Source organism: Carassius carassius, chromosome 6, assembly GCF_963082965.1.
Source record: "Carassius carassius chromosome 6, fCarCar2.1, whole genome shotgun sequence".
Lineage (NCBI taxonomy): Eukaryota > Metazoa > Chordata > Actinopteri > Cypriniformes > Cyprinidae > Carassius > Carassius carassius.
Window position 1 is genome coordinate 36,925,130 of NC_081760.1, and position 22,857 is coordinate 36,947,986.

General features: G+C 37.7%; 2 protein-coding genes across 5 annotated transcripts in view; one reads left to right on the top strand and one right to left on the bottom strand.

The window, feature by feature from the left end:
• LOC132142826 (myoglobin-like) overlaps window positions 1-22,857 on the top strand; it is a 108,978-nt gene that overhangs the window by 37,353 nt on the left and 48,768 nt on the right. The gene's annotated exons all lie outside the window — the stretch shown is intronic.
• LOC132142817 (E3 ubiquitin-protein ligase pellino homolog 1-like) lies at window positions 268-20,336 on the bottom strand. Of its 4 annotated transcripts, none has more exons than XM_059552976.1 (7): window positions 20,193-20,336; window positions 12,768-12,943; window positions 12,546-12,675; window positions 12,102-12,203; window positions 10,984-11,181; window positions 4,286-4,474; window positions 268-1,367 (listed from the first exon to the last, which is right to left on the bottom strand). In XM_059552976.1, the coding sequence occupies exons 2-7, from the start codon at window positions 12,836-12,838 to the stop codon at window positions 741-743; spliced, it is 1,317 nt and encodes a 438-aa protein (XP_059408959.1). In that variant the 5' UTR covers window positions 12,839-12,943; window positions 20,193-20,336; the 3' UTR covers window positions 268-740. The 4 variants fall into 4 exon arrangements, with proteins under 4 accessions (XP_059408959.1, XP_059408957.1, XP_059408960.1 ...); XM_059552974.1 differs by having other exon boundaries at window positions 20,145-20,329; XM_059552977.1 differs by lacking the exon at window positions 20,193-20,336 and adding an exon at window positions 18,967-19,276.

The window sequence follows — 22,857 nt, forward strand, 5'->3', positions numbered from 1 at the left end:
CATTTCATTAATAATCCTTTTAGGATATTTATTGTCTTTATGCTTGTATTGTTCTTTGTTGCAAAATAAATACAGTAATTTGCTCTGTTTTCTTTCATTAATAGTTTTTTTTCTCATTCATTGTCTGCATTTTCTGTAACATTTTATTCATTATTCTCATTCATTCATTGATTTTTTATTTATTTATGTGCTTTACTTCATTCATTGAGCTATCTCTCTCTATCTGTTTTCATCTGACCACATTACATTTTTAAAACCAGTCGGAAGAAGTGCTGCATGATTTATTCAAATATGATCAATAACTTTATTCTTTAAGAACGATACAAAAACATTTCAGAGAAAATGCAACAACAGCAGAGTTTTAATATTACACATACATAATAATATAATATAACAATAACCTCATTTCAGACTCATGGTTGATGAAAATCGTTGGTATTTTTCAGGGTGATGATCTATGGCAGTTTGTAACAAGCACAAATGAAAGGAAAGCAATTGAGAAACAGGTTGACACACCCACTGAAGTGTGTTCGTACAGATTCCTAACATTATTAACAGCATGAATGGTGGTTATTGTTAAGGCATGAGCAGGACAGCTCAAACGCAGTGGCTTTCAAACAGTAAACATACGGCGAGCAGCATCAGTCAGACGGCAGTGCAGAGAACAGATGATTTGAGGGAAACTCAGAGCAGGATAGCAGTTTAGTAGAGGAGTCTTAAACACACACAGACACACACTTTCAGTCCAGCAGCCCCTGAAAGATCAGCCTCACACACTTCCTGTGGCGGGCGAGCGGCCGCATACAGAAGGGACAGGCGGGGAAGAAGCCGTGAGCTCCGTGAGGCAGCACCAGTTTGCTCCAGAAGGCGGCGGTCCGCTCTGAGCACACGTGTCCGCAGGGGTTGAACGCGTGCGTCGGAGGAGCGCTGTCTAGACAGAAGCCCGACTCTCGGCCCAGCTTCAGCGGCACGTACAGGCTGCGTGTGCGGCACAGCGGACACTCACGCTCCCCCTCGCACAGCGGCTCCTGTTCCAGCTCCTCTTCGTCTTCCTCGGTGGAGCCCTCTTTGGTGAGCCGGCGGCGGCCCCTCCAGCCGTGGTATCCGTGCACGTGTCCGCAGTGCAGGTAGGCCCAGGGCTGGTCGTCGTGGGTGGAGCCGGTGAAGGAGCGGTCCAGGCTGGGGAAGGCCAAGGTGTGGAGGCCCACAGGACACTGCGGCCGAGCCGCGTTCAGCTCCCGCCGCAGCACCTCCAGGTGTTTGGGGGTCGGCGTGCAGGACAGACCCTCCGCCGAGCGCCACAGCAGAGTCGCGCCGCACAGATCGATTAAAGTGCCGTCCACTAGCTCGTGAGACTCATTCTCAACCTACACAGAGAGAAAGAAACAGAACAACATGTATGTTTTTCAATAAGTGGTGACTGATCACTCTACTATTGCTCAAACATACTGACTGGACCAAACCCTGAGTAACCTTGAGCCATTTTTGTGTGAGCCCTAAATATATGACAATCAATACAATATTAGTTCATATTATTGAATATAAATGGAGCAATTAAATGCATTCTTATTTTTTCTTATATATTTCTTATATTATTTAGTTTTATATTGAATATTTTTTTTACAAATTTACATATATATGAAAACAAAATTATATATATATATATATATATATATATATATATATATATATGTGTGTGTGTGTGTGTGTGTGTGTGTGTTTTCATTTTTTTTATAGATTTTTTAAACCAACTAATTTGTTTGGTCTTAAAATATATGACAATTAAAACAATATTTATTGTTTTATATATATATATATATATATATATTATGATTTATTCATACACTTTATATATTCACTAAAATGAAATATAAATGTAATCTGAGAAGGCATTTACATAATTTCTATAAATATATAACTTTATAAAATAAATATATAACTATATAAAATAAACTTTTATTACATTCATTTTCATATATTTTATATACTCTATACAATTATTGTATAGCTAAAAATGTTTATTATCCATTTGACAAGGCCAGCATTTGGAACTGACCCAAAGGAAAACAGCCAATTCTGTTATTCATGTAAGAAGGATAATCATAAAATGGTCAGATATCAGGTCTGGTTAATATAACCATCAGAAGTCTCTTGCCCTGGAGTTGTAAAAATGTCCCTCTGCACTGACTGTAAGCGTCCACTAGAGGCCGCTCTCATCCACACGAATCCTTCACAAACACGAGCGTCAGTGAGTCCATACAGTGACAGAATGCAACAAACCACATCCACACTTTAGAGAGCACACAACATGTTCCTCAGGTCTGCAGTCTCAGCCACGACACACAAATCCGGCCCCCATCGCCAAAACACACAGCTACCACCAATATACACACAGCAGTTTACACAGGTGTGCTATCAGAAGTGCTGCATTTCCACAATTCACAGCACAAAAGTAAAGTTAACGTGACAGATTAATTAAAAGCTGAATCTCAGGAAAATGGATGTGGGTTTTATATATATAAATAATGCTCATATAAACAGGATTATTACAGCTAACAAACTTAAAAGAATGGAAAAAAGTTGTTACTTAAAATAAAATGAAAATTAACTGAACTAAACTAAGATGAAATATATATATAAGTAAACTTTAAAAATATATATATATTATTTTGGATAGTTGCTAAGAAAACACTTCTTGTTTTCTCAAAACGTGAAGTACTAAAATAGGTTAAAAAAAAAAAAAACCTAGACATATTAGCACACATAAAAAAATAAGGATGCGTGATTTTGGATTTTGCTGATATGCGACATTTGTGGATGTCTAAAGCACAGTTGTTGTAAAAATTCAAAAAGTTTTTATAATCCGTAAAAAAAAAAAAAAAAAAAAAAACATAACATTCATTAATAAATAAGTATATTTAAATGTATTTAATTCACAAGTGCCATGTTTGTGATTTTTATCAATGTAAGCTACAGCATCCCTTATAATAAAAAAATGATAAATATGATACATGAAAAAGACAAACACACAAATTAAATTCAAGTGAAAATATTTACAAATAAAATCTTATTAAAATATTAACTATAATAGAATTTAAAAACTAAATGAAATTAAAAGAAAAACAATATATATATATATATATATATATATATATATATATATATATATATATATATATATATATATATATATATATATATATATATATATATACATAAACATATATACAAGTTTTATTTAATCTACATTTCTCTTTTTTAACTTGTGAAATGAAAATATATATAAACAAAACATAATTAAAATAATGAAAGACGATTACTACAACTTTAACTGAAACTAAAGTGAAAACAATTAAAAACAATAAAATCTAATCAACAAAACTACAATAGTATATAAATATACTACAGTAACAATGAATATATATATAATTTATTTTAACTAAAACTAATAAAGAAAAATTTATAAAATTATATAAGCAATAAACTCAATATTACTAAAACTCTGAGTGAAATGAAAGTGAAAACAATGTAAAACAAATTAAATCCGATCAACAAAAACTACATCAATGATACGAACATAACAATGGCTGTTTTCTTTAACTAAAACATTCCTTCTTTAAGGTTTTCGATCTAATAATGATTTATTTGTCAGATTAAATTTCAAATAAGACACTTTAATGAGATATAAAACTCGACAGAAACTGAGAAACCCTTTTCTGAGAGGAAATGGCTTAAAGATTTTCAGATTTGCAGTTGTTTACCAGCGACTCTCATTTCATAACCTCTCATTCTCACAAACTGTGCATCCAGTAAAAAAAGCTGCATGGTGAGGTTACGGACAGGACTTCTGACACCATGGAGACCAGATCTGAACAACACAACAAACTGTGCAGTTGGGCGGGAGTCATATCTCGCACAACACACAAACACACACAAACACACCAGCTATGTGCTGATTCAGTGCCTGATTGAAAAGATACACAAATATACAAATTCTTCTTCACACAGCAAACTGTGTGTGTTTGTGTGATTCCAGATAAGTACAGTGGGAATTCTCAAGCACTTAAATGAGTATTTACCAACACATGATCGGAGTTGTCATGGTGAAGCTGGGAAACAAGGAAATGTCACCCGAATGTTTATCTGAGCTTTACAGAGATGTCACTATGGTCGAGTTTTGACCTCGTTCTGGAGGATTTCATCAAGCATCAGTCATTCTTCGATCTAAATTGGGTTGTCTGTTTAATGACAGGTCTATTAAAGGCAGCCGAATGTCAGTTCTCACCAGTTTGCCGGGTTTCTGAGCAGAGCGGGTCTCTCGGAGCGTGAAGACGTTTCCACAGACTGAGATCTCTCTCCAGGCGCCCGGTTTGGACTCGCAGGTGAAGCCGTGCCGCGGTCGCATCACTAATATACCGTTGGTGGTCAGGCCGTCCATCTGGCTGTCAGCACACCACCATTTCGCCGCTTTCTCCTGAGGACAGACGGAAAACTGTTCATTCACATGTTGATTCATCAGTTCACTGATTTATTAGTTCAATCACTTCGTTTATTGATTCATTCATTTATTAACTGATTCACTAATTTTTTTTGCTCACCACATTTACTAATTTATTTGTTCTTTCAATTCATTTGTTCTTCACCAGTTCATTCGTTCGCTCACTTAAGCACAGATTCATCCGTTCACTCACTTCATTCACCGATTCATTTGTTCGCTCTCTTCATTCACCATTTAATTCGTTCGCTCTCTTCATTCACCGATTCATCCGTTCACTCACTTTATTCACCATTTCATCCGTTCACCCACTTCATTCACCATTTCATCCGTTCACCCACTTCATTCACCATTTCATCCGTTCACCCACTTCATTCACCATTTCATCCATTCACCCACTTAATTCACCATTTCATCCATTCACCCACTTAATTCACCATTTCATTCGTTCGCCCACTTCATTCACTAATTCATTAGTTCACTCACTTCATTCACCATTTCATCCATTCACCCACTTAATTCACCATTTCATTCGTTCGCTCTCTTCATTCACCGATTCATCCATTCGCTCACTTCATTAACCATTTCATCCGTTCGCCCACTTCATTCACCATTTCATCCGTTCGCCCACTTCATTCACCATTTCATTCATTTGCTTTTCTTCATTCACCGATTCATTCGTTCACTCACTTCATTCACCATTTCATTCGTTCGCTCTCTTCATTCACCATTTCATCAGTTCGCCCACTTCATTCACCATTTCATTCGTTCGCTCTCTTCATTCACCGATTCATTCGTTCACTCACTTCATTCACCATTTCATTCGTTCACTCTCTTCATTCACCGATTCATCCGTTCGCTCACTTCATTCACCATTTCATCCGTTCGCCTACTTCATTCACCATTTCTTTCGTTCGCTCACTTCATTCACCGATTCATTCATTCACTCACTTCATTCACCATTTCATTCATTCGCTCACTTCATTCACCGATTCATTCTTTCACTCACTTCATTCACCATTTCATTCGTTCACCCACTTCATTCACCATTTCATTCGTTTGCTCTCTTCATTCACCGATTCATTCGTTCATTCACTTTATTCACCATTTCATCCGTTCGCCCACTTCATTCACCATTTCATTCGTTCGCTCTCTTCATTCACCGATTCATTCGTTCGCTCACTTCATTCACCATTTCATTCGTTCGCTCTCTTCATTCACCATTTCATCCGTTCGCCCACTTCATTCACCATTTCATTCGTTCACCCACTTCATTCACCATTTCATTCGTTTGCTCTCTTCATTCACCGATTCATTCGTTCATTCACTTTATTCACCATTTCATCCGTTCGCCCACTTCATTCACCATTTCATTCGTTCGCTCTCTTCATTCACCGATTCATTCGTTCGCTCACTTCATTCACCATTTCATTCGTTCGCTCTCTTCATTCACCATTTCATCCGTTCGCCCACTTCATTCACCATTTCATTCGTTCGCTCTCTTCATTCACCGATTCATTCGTTCACCCACTTCATTCACCATTTCATTCGTTCACTCACTTCATTCACCATTTCATTCATTCGCTCTCTTCATTCACCAATTCATTCGTTCGCTCTCTTCATTCACCAATTCATTCGTTCGCTCACTTCATTGACCATTTAATTTGTTCGCTCTCTTCATTCGTTCGCTCTCTTCATTCACCGGTTCATTCGTTTGCTCTCTTCATTCACCGGTTCATTCGTTCGCTCACTTCATTCACCATTTAATTTGTTCGCTCTCTTCATTCGTTCGCTCTCTTCATTCACCGTTTCATTCATTCGCTTTCTTCATTCACCGGTTCATTCGTTCGCTCTCTTCATTCACCATTTAATTCGTTCGCTCACTTCAATCACCATTTCATTCGTTCGCTCTCTTCATTCACCATTTCATTCGTTCGCGCTCTTCATTTACCGGTTCATTTGTTCACTCTCCTCATTCACCTGTTCATTCGTTCGCTCTCTTCATTCACCGATTCATTCGTTCGCTCACTTCATTCACCATTTCATTCGTTCGCTCTCTTCATTCACCATTTCATCCGTTCGCCCACTTCATTCACCATTTCATTCGTTCGCTCTCTTCATTCACCGATTCATTCGTTCACCCACTTCATTCACCATTTCATTCGTTCACTCACTTCATTCACCATTTCATTCATTCGCTCACTTCATTCACCAATTCATTCGTTCGCTCTCTTCATTCACCAATTCATTCGTTCGCTCTCTTCATTCACCAATTCATTCGTTCGCTCTCTTCATTCACCAATTCATTCGTTCGCTCTCTTCATTCACCATTTAATTTGTTCACTCACTTCATTCACCATTTCATTCGTTCGCTCACTTCATTCACCAATTCATTCGTTCGCTCTCTTCATTCACCAATTCATTCGTTCGCTCTCTTCATTCACCAATTCATTCGTTCGCTCTCTTCATTCACCAATTCATTCGTTCGCTCTCTTCATTCACCAATTTGTTCGCTCTCTTCATTCACCGGTTCATTCGTTCGCTCTCTTCATTCACCAATTCATTCGTTCGCTCTCTTCATTCACCAATTCATTCGTTCGCTCTCTTCATTCACCAATTCATTCGTTCGCTCTCTTCATTCACCAATTCATTCGTTCGCTCTCTTCATTCACCGGTTCATTCGTTCGCTCACTTCATTGACCATTTAATTTGTTCGCTCTCTTCATTCGTTCGCTCTCTTCATTCACCGGTTCATTCGTTTGCTCTCTTCATTCACCGGTTCATTCGTTCGCTCACTTCATTCACCATTTAATTTGTTCGCTCTCTTCATTCGTTCGCTCTCTTCATTCACCATTTCATTCATTCGCTTTCTTCATTCACCGGTTCATTCGTTCGCTCTCTTCATTCACCATTTAATTCGTTCGCTCACTTCAATCACCATTTCATTCGTTCGCTCTCTTCATTCACCATTTCATTCGTTCGCGCTCTTCATTCACCATTTCATTTGTTCGGTCTCTTCATTTACCGGTTCATTTGTTCACTCTCCTCATTCACCTGTTCATTTGTTCACTCTCTTCATTCACTGGTTAATTCGTTCACTCTCTTCATCACTGATTCAGCAATTCATTCATTTGCTCACTTTGTCCACTTTATCACTCACTGTATTCACCATTTCATTCGTTTGCTCTCTTCATTCACCGATTCATTCGTTCATTCACTTTATTCACCATTTCATCCGTTCGCCCACTTCATTCACCATTTCATTCGTTCGCTCTCTTCATTCACCGATTCATTCGTTCGCTCACTTCATTCACCATTTCATTCGTTCGCTCTCTTCATTCACCATTTCATCCGTTCGCCCACTTCATTCACCATTTCATTCGTTCGCTCTCTTCATTCACCGATTCATTCGTTCACCCACTTCATTCACCATTTCATTCGTTCACTCACTTCATTCACCAATTCATTCGTTCGCTCTCTTCATTCACCAATTCATTCGTTCGCTCTCTTCATTCACTAATTCATTCGTTCGCTCTCTTCATTCACCAATTCATTCGTTCGCTCTCTTCATTCACCATTTAATTTGTTCGCTCACTTCATTCACCATTTCATTCGTTCGCTCACTTCATTCACCAATTCATTCGTTCGCTCTCTTCATTCACCAATTCATTCGTTCACTCTCTTCATTCACCAATTCATTCGTTCGCTCTCTTCATTCACCAATTAATTTGTTCGCTCTCTTCATTCACCAATTAATTTGTTCGCTCTCTTCATTCACCGGTTCATTCGTTCGCTCTCTTCATTCACCAATTCATTAGTTCGCTCTCTTCATTCACCAATTCATTCGTTCGCTCTCTTCATTCACCAATTCATTCGTTCGCTCTCTTCATTCACCAATTCATTCGTTCGCTCTCTTCATTCACCGGTTCATTCGTTCGCTCACTTCATTGACCATTTAATTTGTTCGCTCTCTTCATTCGTTCGCTCTCTTCATTCACCAATTCATTCATTTGCTCTCTTCATTCACCGGTTCATTCGTTCGCTCACTTCATTCACCATTTAATTTGTTCGCTCTCTTCATTCGTTCGCTCTCTTCATTCACCATTTCATTCATTCGCTTTCTTCATTCACCGGTTCATTCGTTCGCTCTCTTCATTCACCATTTAATTCGTTCGCTCACTTCAATCACCATTTCATTCGTTCGCTCTCTTCATTCACCATTTCATTCATTCGCGCTCTTCATTCACCATTTCATTTGTTCGGTCTCTTCATTTACCGGTTCATTTGTTCACTCTCCTCATTCACCTGTTCATTCGTTCGCTCTCTTCATTCACCGATTCATTCGTTCGCTCACTTCATTCACCATTTCATTCGTTCGCTCTCTTCATTCACCATTTCATCCGTTCGCCCACTTCATTCACCATTTCATTCGTTCGCCCACTTCATTCACCATTTCATTCGTTCGCTCTCTTCATTCACCGATTCATTCGTTCACCCACTTCATTCACCATTTCATTCGTTCACTCACTTCATTCACCATTTCATTCATTCGCTCACTTCATTCACCAATTCATTCGTTCGCTCTCTTCATTCACCAATTCATTCGTTCGCTCTCTTCATTCACCAATTCATTCGTTCGCTCTCTTCATTCACCAATTCATTCGTTCGCTCTCTTCATTCACCATTTAATTTGTTCGCTCACTTCATTCACCATTTCATTTGTTCGCTCACTTCATTCACCAATTCATTCGTTCGCTCTCTTCATTCACCAATTCATTCGTTCGCTCTCTTCATTCACCAATTCATTCGTTCGCTCTCTTCATTCACCAATTCATTCGTTCGCTCTCTTCATTCACCAATTCATTCGTTCGCTCTCTTCATTCACCAATTCATTCGTTCGCTCTCTTCATTCACCAATTCATTCGTTCGCTCTCTTCATTCACCAATTCATTCGTTCGCTCTCTTCATTCACCAATTAATTTGTTCGCTCTCTTCATTCACCGGTTCATTCGTTCGCTCTCTTCATTCACCAATTCATTCGTTCGCTCTCTTCATTCACCAATTCATTCGTTCGCTCTCTTCATTCACCAATTCATTCGTTCGCTCTCTTCATTCACCAATTCATTCGTTCGCTCTCTTCATTCACCAATTCATTCGTTCGCTCTCTTCATTCACCGGTTCATTCGTTCGCTCACTTCATTGACCATTTAATTTGTTCGCTCTCTTCATTCGTTCGCTCTCTTCATTCACCGGTTCATTCGTTTGCTCTCTTCATTCACCGGTTCATTCGTTCGCTCACTTCATTCACCATTTAATTTGTTCGCTCTCTTCATTCGTTCGCTCTCTTCATTCACCATTTCATTCATTCGCTTTCTTCATTCACCGGTTCATTCGTTCGCTCTCTTCATTCACCATTTAATTCGTTCGCTCACTTCAATCACCATTTCATTCGTTCGCTCTCTTCATTCACCATTTCATTCGTTCGCGCTCTTCATTCACCATTTCATTTGTTCGGTCTCTTCATTTACCGGTTCATTTGTTCACTCTCCTCATTCACCTGTTCATTTGTTCACTCTCTTCATTCACTGGTTAATTCGTTCACTCTCTTCATCACTGATTCAGCAATTCATTCATTTGCTCACTTTGTCCACTTTATCACTCACTGTGGTCACCAGTTCATTTATTCGCTCATTCGTTCATCGGTTAATTATTCTGCTCACTCTGTTCACCAGTTCATTTATTTGCTCACTTGGTTCACCACTTTATGTGTAGTACAATATCTTCATTCACCAGTTTATTTGTTCAAATTTCACACACTTAATTCTTAGATTCATTCATTTCCTCAATTTATTCACTCACTCACTCACACAGACTACTATTCACCTGTTTGGGGTCAGTAAGATTTTAGTTAAATGAATAAAATAAATGAATACTTTTATTCATTATCATTCATTTGTTAATTTATTCATCAAGATATCAATTTCTGTTTCAAATAAATGCTGTTCTTTTGAACTTTCTATTCATGAAAATATCCTGGAAAAAATTATCATATATTTTTTTTTTATATGAAACAGCCCAACTGTTTTCAGCATTGACAATAATCAGAAATGTTTCTTGAGCAGAAAATCATCATATCAGAATGATGTAAATTAGATTTTAAATGACATAAAAACAGTTATTTTAAATTAGACTAATATTTTACAATATTAGAGTTTTTACTATGTTTTTGACCAAATAAATGCAGCTTTGGGGAGCAGAAGAGAAGAGAACAAATGTTACTGACTCAAACTTTCAAATAGCAGTGTAGTTCATTCGCGTCATGAATTAGTTCACTCACTCACTCACTTGTTCATTTTCGGCCTCTCCAGGATGAGTGATAGTGGACAGATGAACACATGAAAGCATCGTGGAACGGATGGATTGATGGATGAGTATGAAAGACTGTTAGAAAGGACAGAGATTGTATTGGAGGAGTGTGTTTGACCCACCCCCAGGAAGATGCTTTTGGACGAGTCGAAGCCAGCGGCGTAGATGCGCGCGGTGTAGGGCGGGGCTCTCTGACACACGATCCGACACGCGAATCGCGATATAGTGCTCTGAGACGACAGCGTGTCGCTTTTGCCGTGAGAACCAGGCAGCGTGTCCATCACCAAGAAATCAATGGGGCTTTCAGTGGACCGGCCGATCTGCAAAACAAAGACAGTTTTATAGGGTTTACGCAATGATGAAGGGGAAATTGGCTTGAAATTGAATGTTTGTATGTGGGTATGAATTGCACCAGTAACTGTGTAACTGTAAAAGCTTTGCATGCTAGTGACTCTTTAGCTCCGCCCATGACACGCCTCCTAGAGCTCGGCTGTTTTTTTAGAGATAAGCAAAATGCTGTTTCTTTCTTTTATATGATAAAACTTAAGACTCTTTAGAGATATGTAGGAGCATGCAGTACTACTCTCAAGTTGAAAGGATGCAAACGAGATCACAGTCTCAGACCTGCCAACCTTGGACATTTTTTTTGAGAACCATCAGTGTGATGGGACGGGTGTAGGGTTTGAAGGGAGGGAGGGGGTGTAATATATCCCTAGATAGCTATATTATCACTCAAAGCTCTTTTTTGGCTAATGCCAAAATCATAATTGCACAAAGTTTAGAATGCACGGTTTATCAGCTCTGATGAGCGAAGGCACAGTCATTGCTCATGATTCGTTGTGAGGAACTGTTGTGGGGCATGGACTCTCTTAGGTCTGCTCCTCTCTCCCCCTATCAGTGTCCTCATCTGATGTCATGTTTTTTTTTAGCTGTAGAGCACGCATGCACACACACACACACGCACACACACCTCTCAGTAACTTTCTACTTAACATAATTTCTCCTGCACATGCACTATATTTTTTCCATCCTGCCAAAATCTGCTTTAATAATAATCATGAATGTGAATAAAAAGTCACGTTTAACACTTCGCGACACATGGTCACTTAACATAGTTTAGAGTGACAAATCATAACAGCGTACTTTTTTCGCTATGCAAAATGCGTACACATTGGCATGTACGCAGCCACAAAATCTGTATACAATTCAAACACAGTTACCTGAAGAAACATAAACATACCTGAAACATGTCGGTGGTGCTGTCGTGCGTGTACTCTACGACTACCGTCTGCGCCCTGGACAGAGTATACGACACGCTGTGCTGGTTTTTGTTGCTGATGGCCTGCAGAAACACCACATGCACACCAGAACCCTTGTCAAGAATATCCTGGTTCATAATATTTACATCAGTCAAATCAGCATACAGTTCATTTATCAAAATCAGACATGCAGGAGTAACAGATGACAATGAAATGTGAGGGTGAAGTCACACTGGATAAATGTGTTGCATGCTACACATGCTATAGATGAACATTCACCGGCAGCGAAGAATGATAAGATAAACAGCTCACATTTAAACACTCGGCTTGTGCAGAAGCCCTTAAAAATTCAATGTGACACATAAATGAGCAATAAAGGCTTTTAAAGATGCTTAAAAAAAATTATTGGGGAAATGGGTGTGTACCTTGGCGGTCTGTGGACTGCATGTGCTGTGGACGGTGCTGGGTTTGACTCCATTGGCTTTGGGTCGCTTAAACAGAGCGAAACGACTCCTTCTTCTGTCCCGTTCTCCATTCGGTAGGGAGCCATTGTAGCTGTGGAGACAAAACTTTGTTCACAATGCTGCATTGGCAAGATTAACTAAGCATAAATGCAAATCTGTTTGAGAAAGAGGAGTGATTCTTACCCAAGGATGATGAGCTCTCCGTATTTGATGGGTTTAGAAGAGCTCAGCAGGTCCTGTTCAGGGGCCAACATCACTTCGGTCTACAGCTCAAACACTTCCTCCGAAATATATCTCTATCTTCTCTTCTTGATCTTGCTTCCTCAATGCGCCACCATCACGTTCTCACCATAACACATCTGCAAGTGTAAACACATCAAAAATAGGTTACACTAATGACTAAGCGACAGATGTCTCTGATCACATCTGTGATTCACCCTTTAGTTTGTTCTCCTCCATCCATACGCCTCTGAAATTAGCACAAAATCTGAAGCCTCGGATGTTAGTCTTGTTCATATTCACACCTGTAGGGTGGCGCCACTGAGACTATAGTGCAAAAATAAATAAATAAATAAAAATAAAACACGACAAATGATTAGTAAATTATATTAACCAGAAAAGACACATTCGATAACAGTTATGATGTCTGTGAAATAAGAAGGAGGAGATCTACAAATAACACTGAGAAGGTTTCACTTCCTCTCAGTGTGGGTTGGCATCAGTACTGTTTTGAATTGTCAGGGTCAAGCGGTCATAAAAATTTGGCGCTGACATGTGATGAAACCACACTATAAAAACAGCAGACGACAGACATCTCTGTTTCCGTCGCGAAAAACATCAATGACTCTCGTAACCACAAATGACAGCGCTTTAATCTCTTGTATGCACCAACGAAGATAAACAAGGGCCAGACGAAAAACACACACAAATATAAATGCAAATCAAGTAACAGATAAACGTGCAAGCATCCGTGCAAACATAACGAGAAAACAATTATAAATAAATGTGTAAAGCAACACATAATTAACACAAGTTCCAAGCAACAAACAAAACAAAACAAAAACATGCACAACCACACATAAGCACAAACAAACACAAGGTGAATGCAACAAACAAAACAAACATAAACAGAAGTGCAACAAAAAAACTACATACAAAACATGAAAAAGTGTAAATCAACGAACAAAGACCAGCACAACTTAATAATGTGCAACAAACAAAAGAAATAACAAACATAAAATACATAAAGCAGCAAATATACACATGGACAAATAAAACAAAATGCAAATCTAAACCCACCAATACACACCAACACAACTCAACAATGTGCAAAGCAACAAACAAAACAAGAAACAAATATAAATATAAAGCAGCAACAAACAAGCCAGCATGAAGACAACTGCATAATAACAAACAATTACAAATCAACAAATTTGAATAAGCAAAAACACAAGGACAAATCAACAAACAAAATAATCGTACATAAATACAAAAAGCAAACAACAAACTAACATGAACAAAAGTATAAATAATCAAAATAAACATCAGCACAAAATCAGCTTCTTCTGCATGCAGCAGTGTAATGCATCTTTTTTTTAGCAGCTGAATACCTAACAACACACCTGTGTGGAAATGTGCAGAGCTCCTGCCTTCACCCAGCTGCGCTCTTTCCTGTAGGTCTGTATGAATGACCCAGAGAGAGCTCTCTTAAACAGGATGGATATCTGATCCGGGCTTAAAGCACTTAATCATCTGTCTGACAGAACGACTCTGACATAGGTACTGTGAATAAACTCCTCACCTCATTCCTGCCTGACACACACACACATACACAGACACTAACTAAACCACACAAATCTAGATATGTTTCTTAAGGACAGATACTGTCAGCCCTAAGGGCAGTGAGTGTGTGTGTGTGAGTGTGTGTGTGTGTGTGTGTGTGTGTGTGTGTGTGTGTCACACCCGGCCTCGTCCCTGTATCCATGCCAGACATCTGCTCAGAATACAGAAGACATTTGCACTCTTGCCAGCCGGCTACAACACAGCACAACGTTTCCACAGCAACCCAGTATACACTGGTTGATGCAGGGCACACACCTCTGAGTTTATGCTCTTTGAAGAGAGCGAGGGGACGTTTGCTCATGATGAACTGTGATTTATGAGCACATTCTGAGGATCCAAACACACACATGCACATATAAGCGTGCATGCTTCGCTCAGATTTCTGGGGTCGTGAAACATAATGGTTAAAGATACACATAGTTGCTGGGGGGTTCAGGGTGGTTGCTAGGGTGTTACATTATCATTCAACACGTGAAAATCACAGGCCTGATCACTTATAAAAGTAATTGCATTTTCATAATACAGTATTTAGTACTAAAATGTTGTTGCAACCAATTAAAATGTCATATAAACTCATAATAAACAGAATACACACGCACAGTGCAACATATATGCATATGTAATAATATATATGTACCATTCCCAGGACATTATATATATATATATATATATATATATATATATATATATATATATATATATATATATAATGCATATATATGCATGAAAATTAACTCTTAATTAACTCTTAACTTAACTCTTAACTTAAAACTTTAACAAAAATGATCTAAACACTAGTGTAAAAGTGTATTTTTTTCTTCTTCTGTGAAACGCTGACTTAAAGTTACTTAAATATCAATGTTTTGTCTACTTAACAAAATTTATACAATAGTCACAGACAACTCTCTTTTTGCACACTTCTTTCCTATAGTGTCTCTCATAACAATATTTCTGCAGGCTGATTGATTTAGGAATATTAATCACTTTGTCTCCGTTCAACCAAAGTGACTGGCTGGAATCAAAATGTGAACAGTGAAAGGTGAGCATTATCCAATAGTATTACTGCTTGTGCGTTTAGCCCCGCCCACTTTTGAATCAACCAGATAGCAGTGGCTTCTGCTTGGTTGTAAAGAGGATCATATGACGTTGATATAAAGAACATTATTTTGTGTATTTGGTGTAATGCAATGTGTTTATGCGGTTTAAACGTATTTTTCACATACTGTACATTATTGTTTCTCCACTTTGCTTTTCTTAAACCAGTTGATTTTTTACAAAGCTCATCGTTCTTAAAAGCGTGGTGTGCTCTGATTGGCCAGCTATCCAGTGCATTGTGATTGGCTGAAACCCATTTCAAACAAGGGATTTTTTGCATCCAATGGGGACATAATCAGAGATTATAATGACTTTCACTGTCTTTTTGTGCGTTGCATGACTGTCCTTGCAAAGTTGGAATTGCCCCACTTTATAGAAACAGCCTTTGTGCACAGTCGTCATCTCTCCCAGGTTCAGGAAACAGTCCTCCGTTAAATGCACTGCACACATCTGAATATTTGGTTTAACTGTTCTGGAACAGTGTTGTAAATATAACTTAACCACTGATGTCTAGTTGTTTCCTCTTTTGGAAGACCATACAAAGTATTTGCACTTTCGTCTCCACAACATGGCAGCTGTGGCAACAGCAAGAATCAAACTCATGCCTTCTTTCTTTGCGTGAACATTTGGGCGGCATTATGCAAATCTTCCCACACAGTGATGTAGACGTGTGGGGGCGTGTTTAAACGAGGAATTTTAGGAGGGTGAGGACGAGTCTTAACTTTTATAAAGAACATCTCTTTGGATTTGAGACTTTAGTCTTTGCTGCTTTAGGGATCTTATCTATTCACAAACAGCTTGTAACACTCCGAAGAGAAAGAAAAGCTTGACATTGCATCATATGACCCCTTTAATTTTAAAGCATTCGTTCTACGCAAACGACCACAGATATTTTCCTCACACTGTGCACAGTTAAGCAAAATAAACTTCTTCAATTCAACTATTATCCCTCAAGGCACTATTTGAGGAATAATAGTTACATTTATGAAGTGAATGAAGTAATATCTAAAAGTGAGAGGGACAAAACCCCAGTTATATAGCAAACACACACCGCTAATAGTAGCTGAAGCTCTGATGGTCAGATCTGACAAAGCTGGCCGTGTGAGTCGTTTCCTCCTGCTCCAGAGGGAAGGTGGCTCGACACAGAGCTTCATTCACCCCATGTCTGACTCTGAAAGCCCCTCACTGGGCTCTCAGCTCTAGATGGACCCACGAGTCAAAGAGTGACTTCACTGTCAGACAACAAAGGATCTTTCATGACACACACTATCCGCACACACTTACACGACCTGAGATTGAGAGCACGCTCCGCTCAGACAGAGCTGGAGTTCAGTTCATCTATTGTATGTGTAAGAGAGACGGTTAGACTCGACGGTTTGTTTGCTTAAGCATGGCATTTGAGCAATGCAATGGAGAGAAGTCTATGTTTTGATTAATCTGCAAAGGCTTATTGTCTCAGATTTACATAGAAATGTAAATGTGAAGTTAGTTAGCGTTGTTGTGTTTCTGATTCAGACTATTTAAGGATCTAATGCAAATATAAATCCAAATATTCAGGAAATTCCAGCACTGATTCTGTTTGAATGATTTCTTATTTATTCACATGTTCTGAAATCATAAACAAATTAGTTATTGTTATTGCACAATCATCTCTTAGTTCCACAGCACATTTTTATCAATGTCAGGTTTTGCTGGAAAATACGTTTTCAGGATACACAGAAAATTGCCAGAGAAGCAGCAGCCATAGAAGTTTTTACATTTGTCCTTCCTTTTTTTACATTATCATTGCTGTGCACTAATGAGTTTGAACATTAGACCCAGTGCATCCTGGTCTGTCAATTTAGTGCACAATATTTTGTCTGCAGAGAGCAGCTTTAATCTCAGCCGAGTCCGCATTGACTATGAACAGTGTTTGAACTGCACTGAGTTAAACATACAAAGGAGTTTGATGAATATGGAGTAATTAACAGATAATAAATCCTAAAATTCAAAAGGAGAGAGTCAGCTATAGAGCCCAATGGATCCAGAGATCAGCTAAAGACAGAGATAAGTGTGAGAAAGAGAAGAAAGACATGAGATCAGAGGAGAACAAAAACAGCGGAGGGACAGTGTGTGTGTGTGTGTGTGTGTGTGTGTGTGAAAAAAATAAACGTCATTATTTTTAGGATTTTGCATTTCATTGGTGACATATTTCTTAAACAAATTAAGTGATTATTTAAAATAAACAAACCCTTTTTTGTAGTGTTTGTTTAATTATTATTATTAGTTTAAGTTTTGATTAAGATGTTTGTTATGCATTTCAGCAGGTGTGTGTTTGCACAAAATAACAGAATGATGTAGCCCATGCTGACAAAAAATATTCAGTGGGTTTTTTTTTTTATCAATGAAGCATGGAAAATGTCATTATTCAACTCAAAAACTGAACACTGAAAGCACATGTGCAAGCTGTTTTCATTATTCAACAGAGAAAGTGACATGAATTTAAAACTTTTAACATAACTTGATAAGCTGCATTTTTGTTATAATAGGTGTGTTTGCATTTTAAATTTACATGTCATCTGCTAAATGACTGAATGTAAATGTTTTAGGAGAACAAATGGGCAAACGGTCAAGCATTGCTATATCAACTAAAGTGAATAATAAAAACAATTCAATATAAAACAACATTTCTAGTTTAATTATGTAATTTTACAGCTATTTTTTTCTATTATAAACAATTTTCTTCTTCAAAAGTTTAAAGTGTGTTTATTGATTTATTTATTGATGATAGTGGTGGGTAATACCAAGATATCACAGTTTTTGTTGAAAAAAACTTTTGTAATGCTTTTTTTCTTTTAAAATGGTTTTGTAACCTCAAAAACGACAGATTAAAACCCCCCGCGCGCGAGCGAGCCTGTGGAAGAGGGATCGAGCCTCCTCAGACGGACACTCAGGAACATTATGCGCTTATTTATATATACTTTATATATACTTTAGCAGCATTCAAAGCTGAGCGCATCCGGAGTTAAAGATGTCAGTCAATATCAAAAACGCTGACAGCTGTCAATCAATCAACGCTGCTGATCAATTCCGATTTAACGACAGCCAAAGCATACACTCTCACAACAAAGAAACAAGAACTATAAAAAAAAAAACTATATATATATATATATATATATATATATATATATATGCAGAAAAAAAATAAAACAGGCATTAAATGTAATGATTTTTTCATTTGAATCATAGGTTAGTTAACATTAACTATCTATATAAATTCTGTATTTATTTCGTAGACTAACAGAAGTTTTCGAATTTCTTTTAGTTTGGCTAATTAATTACTGCGGAGTTCAATGCATTTTGCAAACTTCTTGCAATCGTTTGCATAATATATATAAACCAAAATTAAATGTGCCTTGCAGTGCTTTAATTTCCATTCACTAAAGATTACCTCTTATAAGCTTACCTCTAATAAGACTTTTTTAGTGTGGCTTCTCAGATATGCGCCAAACTAAAGAAACTCCAGGAGGACTGGGTTAGTAGCTGTCGGAAATAAATGACAACAGTCGTTCTGTTTGTCGGATAAAATGCCAAAAATAATCAAGTCAGGCGTGAGGCAGGATGTCCCCAGCAGTCTCCGTGCACAGTGACAGATCTCCAGAATCACTCCGCGTCTGCCTACGGAGCGTGAGAGCTGACGTCACAGAACGCACCGCGACGGATTATGGGTAATGTAGTCAATCCCATTAGTCTTTCACAATCTCCACTTTACTTTTGTTTTAGTTACAGGAAATATCTCATTTTATAACTAACCTATTTAGCAACTTAGATATCTATGTCAGCAACTTTACATCTTCACCATTTAAATTAACAGTACAGAATAGAATGGAATATGCTATATATATATATATATATATATATATAGCACAGCACAAAATAACAAAGTTAGAATAGAATAGAATAGAATAAAATAGAATAAAAGGTAAGGGAATGTGGCATATAACAACATGGGTGAGATATAAAAATGATTGCATAACAGAATAGAACAAAATGTAACACTGAAATAAACTGACTAGATTAGAGCATGATATCAAAATAGAATAGAATAGAATGTAAATTAGACTATATTAGAAGAAACATGCTAGTTTAGATCATATAGCAAAATAATAGTATGGAATGCAATACAATAAAAAAGTATGTGGCATATAATAGGCTGTATGGCATAATTTAATAAAGTATAATAAGACTAGATTAGATTAGAAGAAACAGACTAGTTAAGGACACTTAATATTAGACTAAAATATAATAGAATAGAATAGGATAGAATATGGTATATAATAGCATAAGATATAATAGTCTGTAGCATATTATGTCATAAGAGAACAGAATAGAATAAAATGAAACACAATAGATTAAAAAAACATATAGCAAAATAGAACAGAATAGATCTCAATATCTGGTGATAAAATCCCAGGGTGACATCATTGTTTCTCGGTTCGACAGCATCTCATAAGTGCGTGTTTGACGAAGCGAGTGTTTGTCATGCAGTGATAGGGTGTCATTGTGGTGTGTTGAATCGACACAGGTGTAGTCATGGGTGTAGTCCACACAAACACAAACAGGGAAAGCCATGCGTTTACTCACACAGTTTAACCTTTAGTCTCTCTTCAGACCAAACAATCCCCAAATTACCCTTTAAAGTGAGTCAGAGTCCAACACACAGCAACAGCATTCTAACACTTCCTTCATCTGTCCGCTGTAGGCAAAGCCTGGCAGAGGTGATAATCTGCATCTGTTCAGTTTCATATCCGTCTGTCTGTCTGTCCGTCTGTCTGTCCGTCTGTCTGACCGTCTGTCTGTCCGTCTGTCTGTCTGTCTGCCCAGCCCACCCCTCACTCTGTCTCTCTCTCTCTATCTCTCTCTCTCAGAGCACATTACGCCCCGGAGACATTTTTTTTCACCAGATGTTCCTCTAAAGGAAGTACTTCAGCATGGGTTTGTTGCCACAGTTGCAACTCAACACACAGCAACATAGCAACCGTCCCTCACCGACTGCCCTGAACTTCAATGGGTGCGCACCGCCTCTCTGCCTCGGCCTTACATAATGAAAATGTTATGCTAACGCAAGGCAAATATTAAGTTACCCCAGCTGCCAAGGGCTTGTTGTCATGCTCTCATGGAGACAGTTGCCATGAGTATGAGTGTGTTTACACTGTGTTTTAAATACCCTGAACTTGGACTGGGGAGGGAAACAAAAGGACTGCTTGGCCGGAGTCCTGATGTCTGAGTGTGTGTGTGTGTGTGTGTGTGCTATAGCTGGGCGTAGGAGATAGAAAAGCGAGATATTGCATTAGAAGTCTTTGTCTGTGTAACACATTGGATTGTTGTCTTCTCGAGTCTATGGATCTCAAACCGGTCGTGCATCATAGGCACAGAACAGTGAACCATGACACAGCAGAGCTTTATGATTTATTTTACAACTCTTTACAAAGGGACTCAAATCAAACTGACACGCTTTTTAAACATGAATAAGGCAACAGGTTGCTGGTAACAGATGCAGTTAGGAAACGTTTGGAGATCAGTTTGCTTTGAGAGTCTTTTGGTTGATGTAGGTCATGCAGAGAGAACATTGTGTACTTGGTGGTTATAAAAACATGTTTTGTTTACTATTTTTAAAAATTTATTTTATATAAAAGTAGACAGACAGACAGACAGACAGACGGATAGACAGACAGAAGACAGAGAAAGATAAATATATAGATTAGGTGGTTTAGGGGGTGTTAAATAAAGGCAGAAACTACAACATTGCTCTTTACGGCCCCCTGCTGTATATAAACTCACAACACAACTCATGTGTTGGTGTCTGTTCTGTTGTTGTGCTGCCTTTACCTTTATTTACACAGACAGCTAATCAGTGCTTTGAACATCAAAACAGGCAAAATATGATTTTCTTTGAGAGTCACTGTGTGAAGTGGCACTGTGTTCAGTCCAAGGTCCTCCTTCAGTATAAATGAGTTACAGAGCGGAATATTTTATAGCTCAGTGGAACGAACTTCTGTCTCAAACCCTTTCCTTCCATTTCCTCGGGCTTCTCTCTAAATTAGTTTATGTTCACAAATTTCACTCTTACGCAACCGTAGGCTGGAATTACCAGTCTACAGATGGTTTAAATTCACATTATTTATATCTCATCATCTTACTAATATGTAATGGCCATGTGGAATCTGTCTGCTGTATTCATGTATCATGAGATATTAAATGTTTATGACTACACGTCTAGAGTTAAACACATTAAACGGTGATTGCTCAGAAGCTGCTCTTTCACAGACTGAGAGACTTTATGGAGTTCTCAATTAAGTTTCATTTAAACACGTCTCCAATGTGTCCCTTACCAATGAAATAAAATGAGTGATATTTAGCTGACAGTAATGATTCTAACAGCAAAGCTCAAATATAATTTGGCCTTGTTTTTTTTGTTTTTTTAGTTCAGATTCAGATTTATGACAAATACAAATAATAAATTAGATAATTCATAAGTTATAGACTTTTTGAACTTTGTTTTTGCAGCATAATTAGCTGGTTGAGTGAGTTCACGTTTTTATACACTGTTCAAAGAATACTTTTTTTCTGAGCTATTTTAGCCAGATGTCCATCAAATGTGTTACTTCCTGTTTTAGAATCTTCAGAGAACATGCATTTACATTTACATTTATTCATTTAGCAGACGCTTTTATACAAAGCAACTTACAAATGAGGACATTGGAAGCAATCAAAAACAACAAAAGAGCAATGATATATAAGTGCTATAACAAGTCTCAGTTAGCTAAACACAGCACACATAATAAATAAAAAGAAAACTGATAGAATAAAAAAAGAATAGAGCAAACTAGTGTTTGAGATCTTTTTTTAGGCAGGTTAGGCAGTTATGACCAGACTGGATGACCAGCTAAAACCAGCCAACCCATACATTTTTGTAAAATCATAAATATTTACATATGACCAATAATTCTTTTTTTTTTTTTTTTTAAGAATTAAAAACCGGATGTTCAGAAATAATGTTTTCATAAAAGGATAGCAAGACATTCTTAAAATATATTTTGGGTACCATGTTGCACATGAAAAAAAACAAACAAAAAAAATGCTTCACAGCATTATAGCATTATATCTAAACATATCCAGTAGGGGGCTACCATGTTACTTTTAGTTTAGTTAAATGGCAGTCCATTTTTTTCAGACACTGCATTAACATTCCTTGATTTTCAAAATAAGCCTTGCAAATTTACATTTTATGATTCTTTTCTCTGAGTGTTTGAACAGGTGCTTAGTTTGTAACAACATGCTGATCAAATATTATATT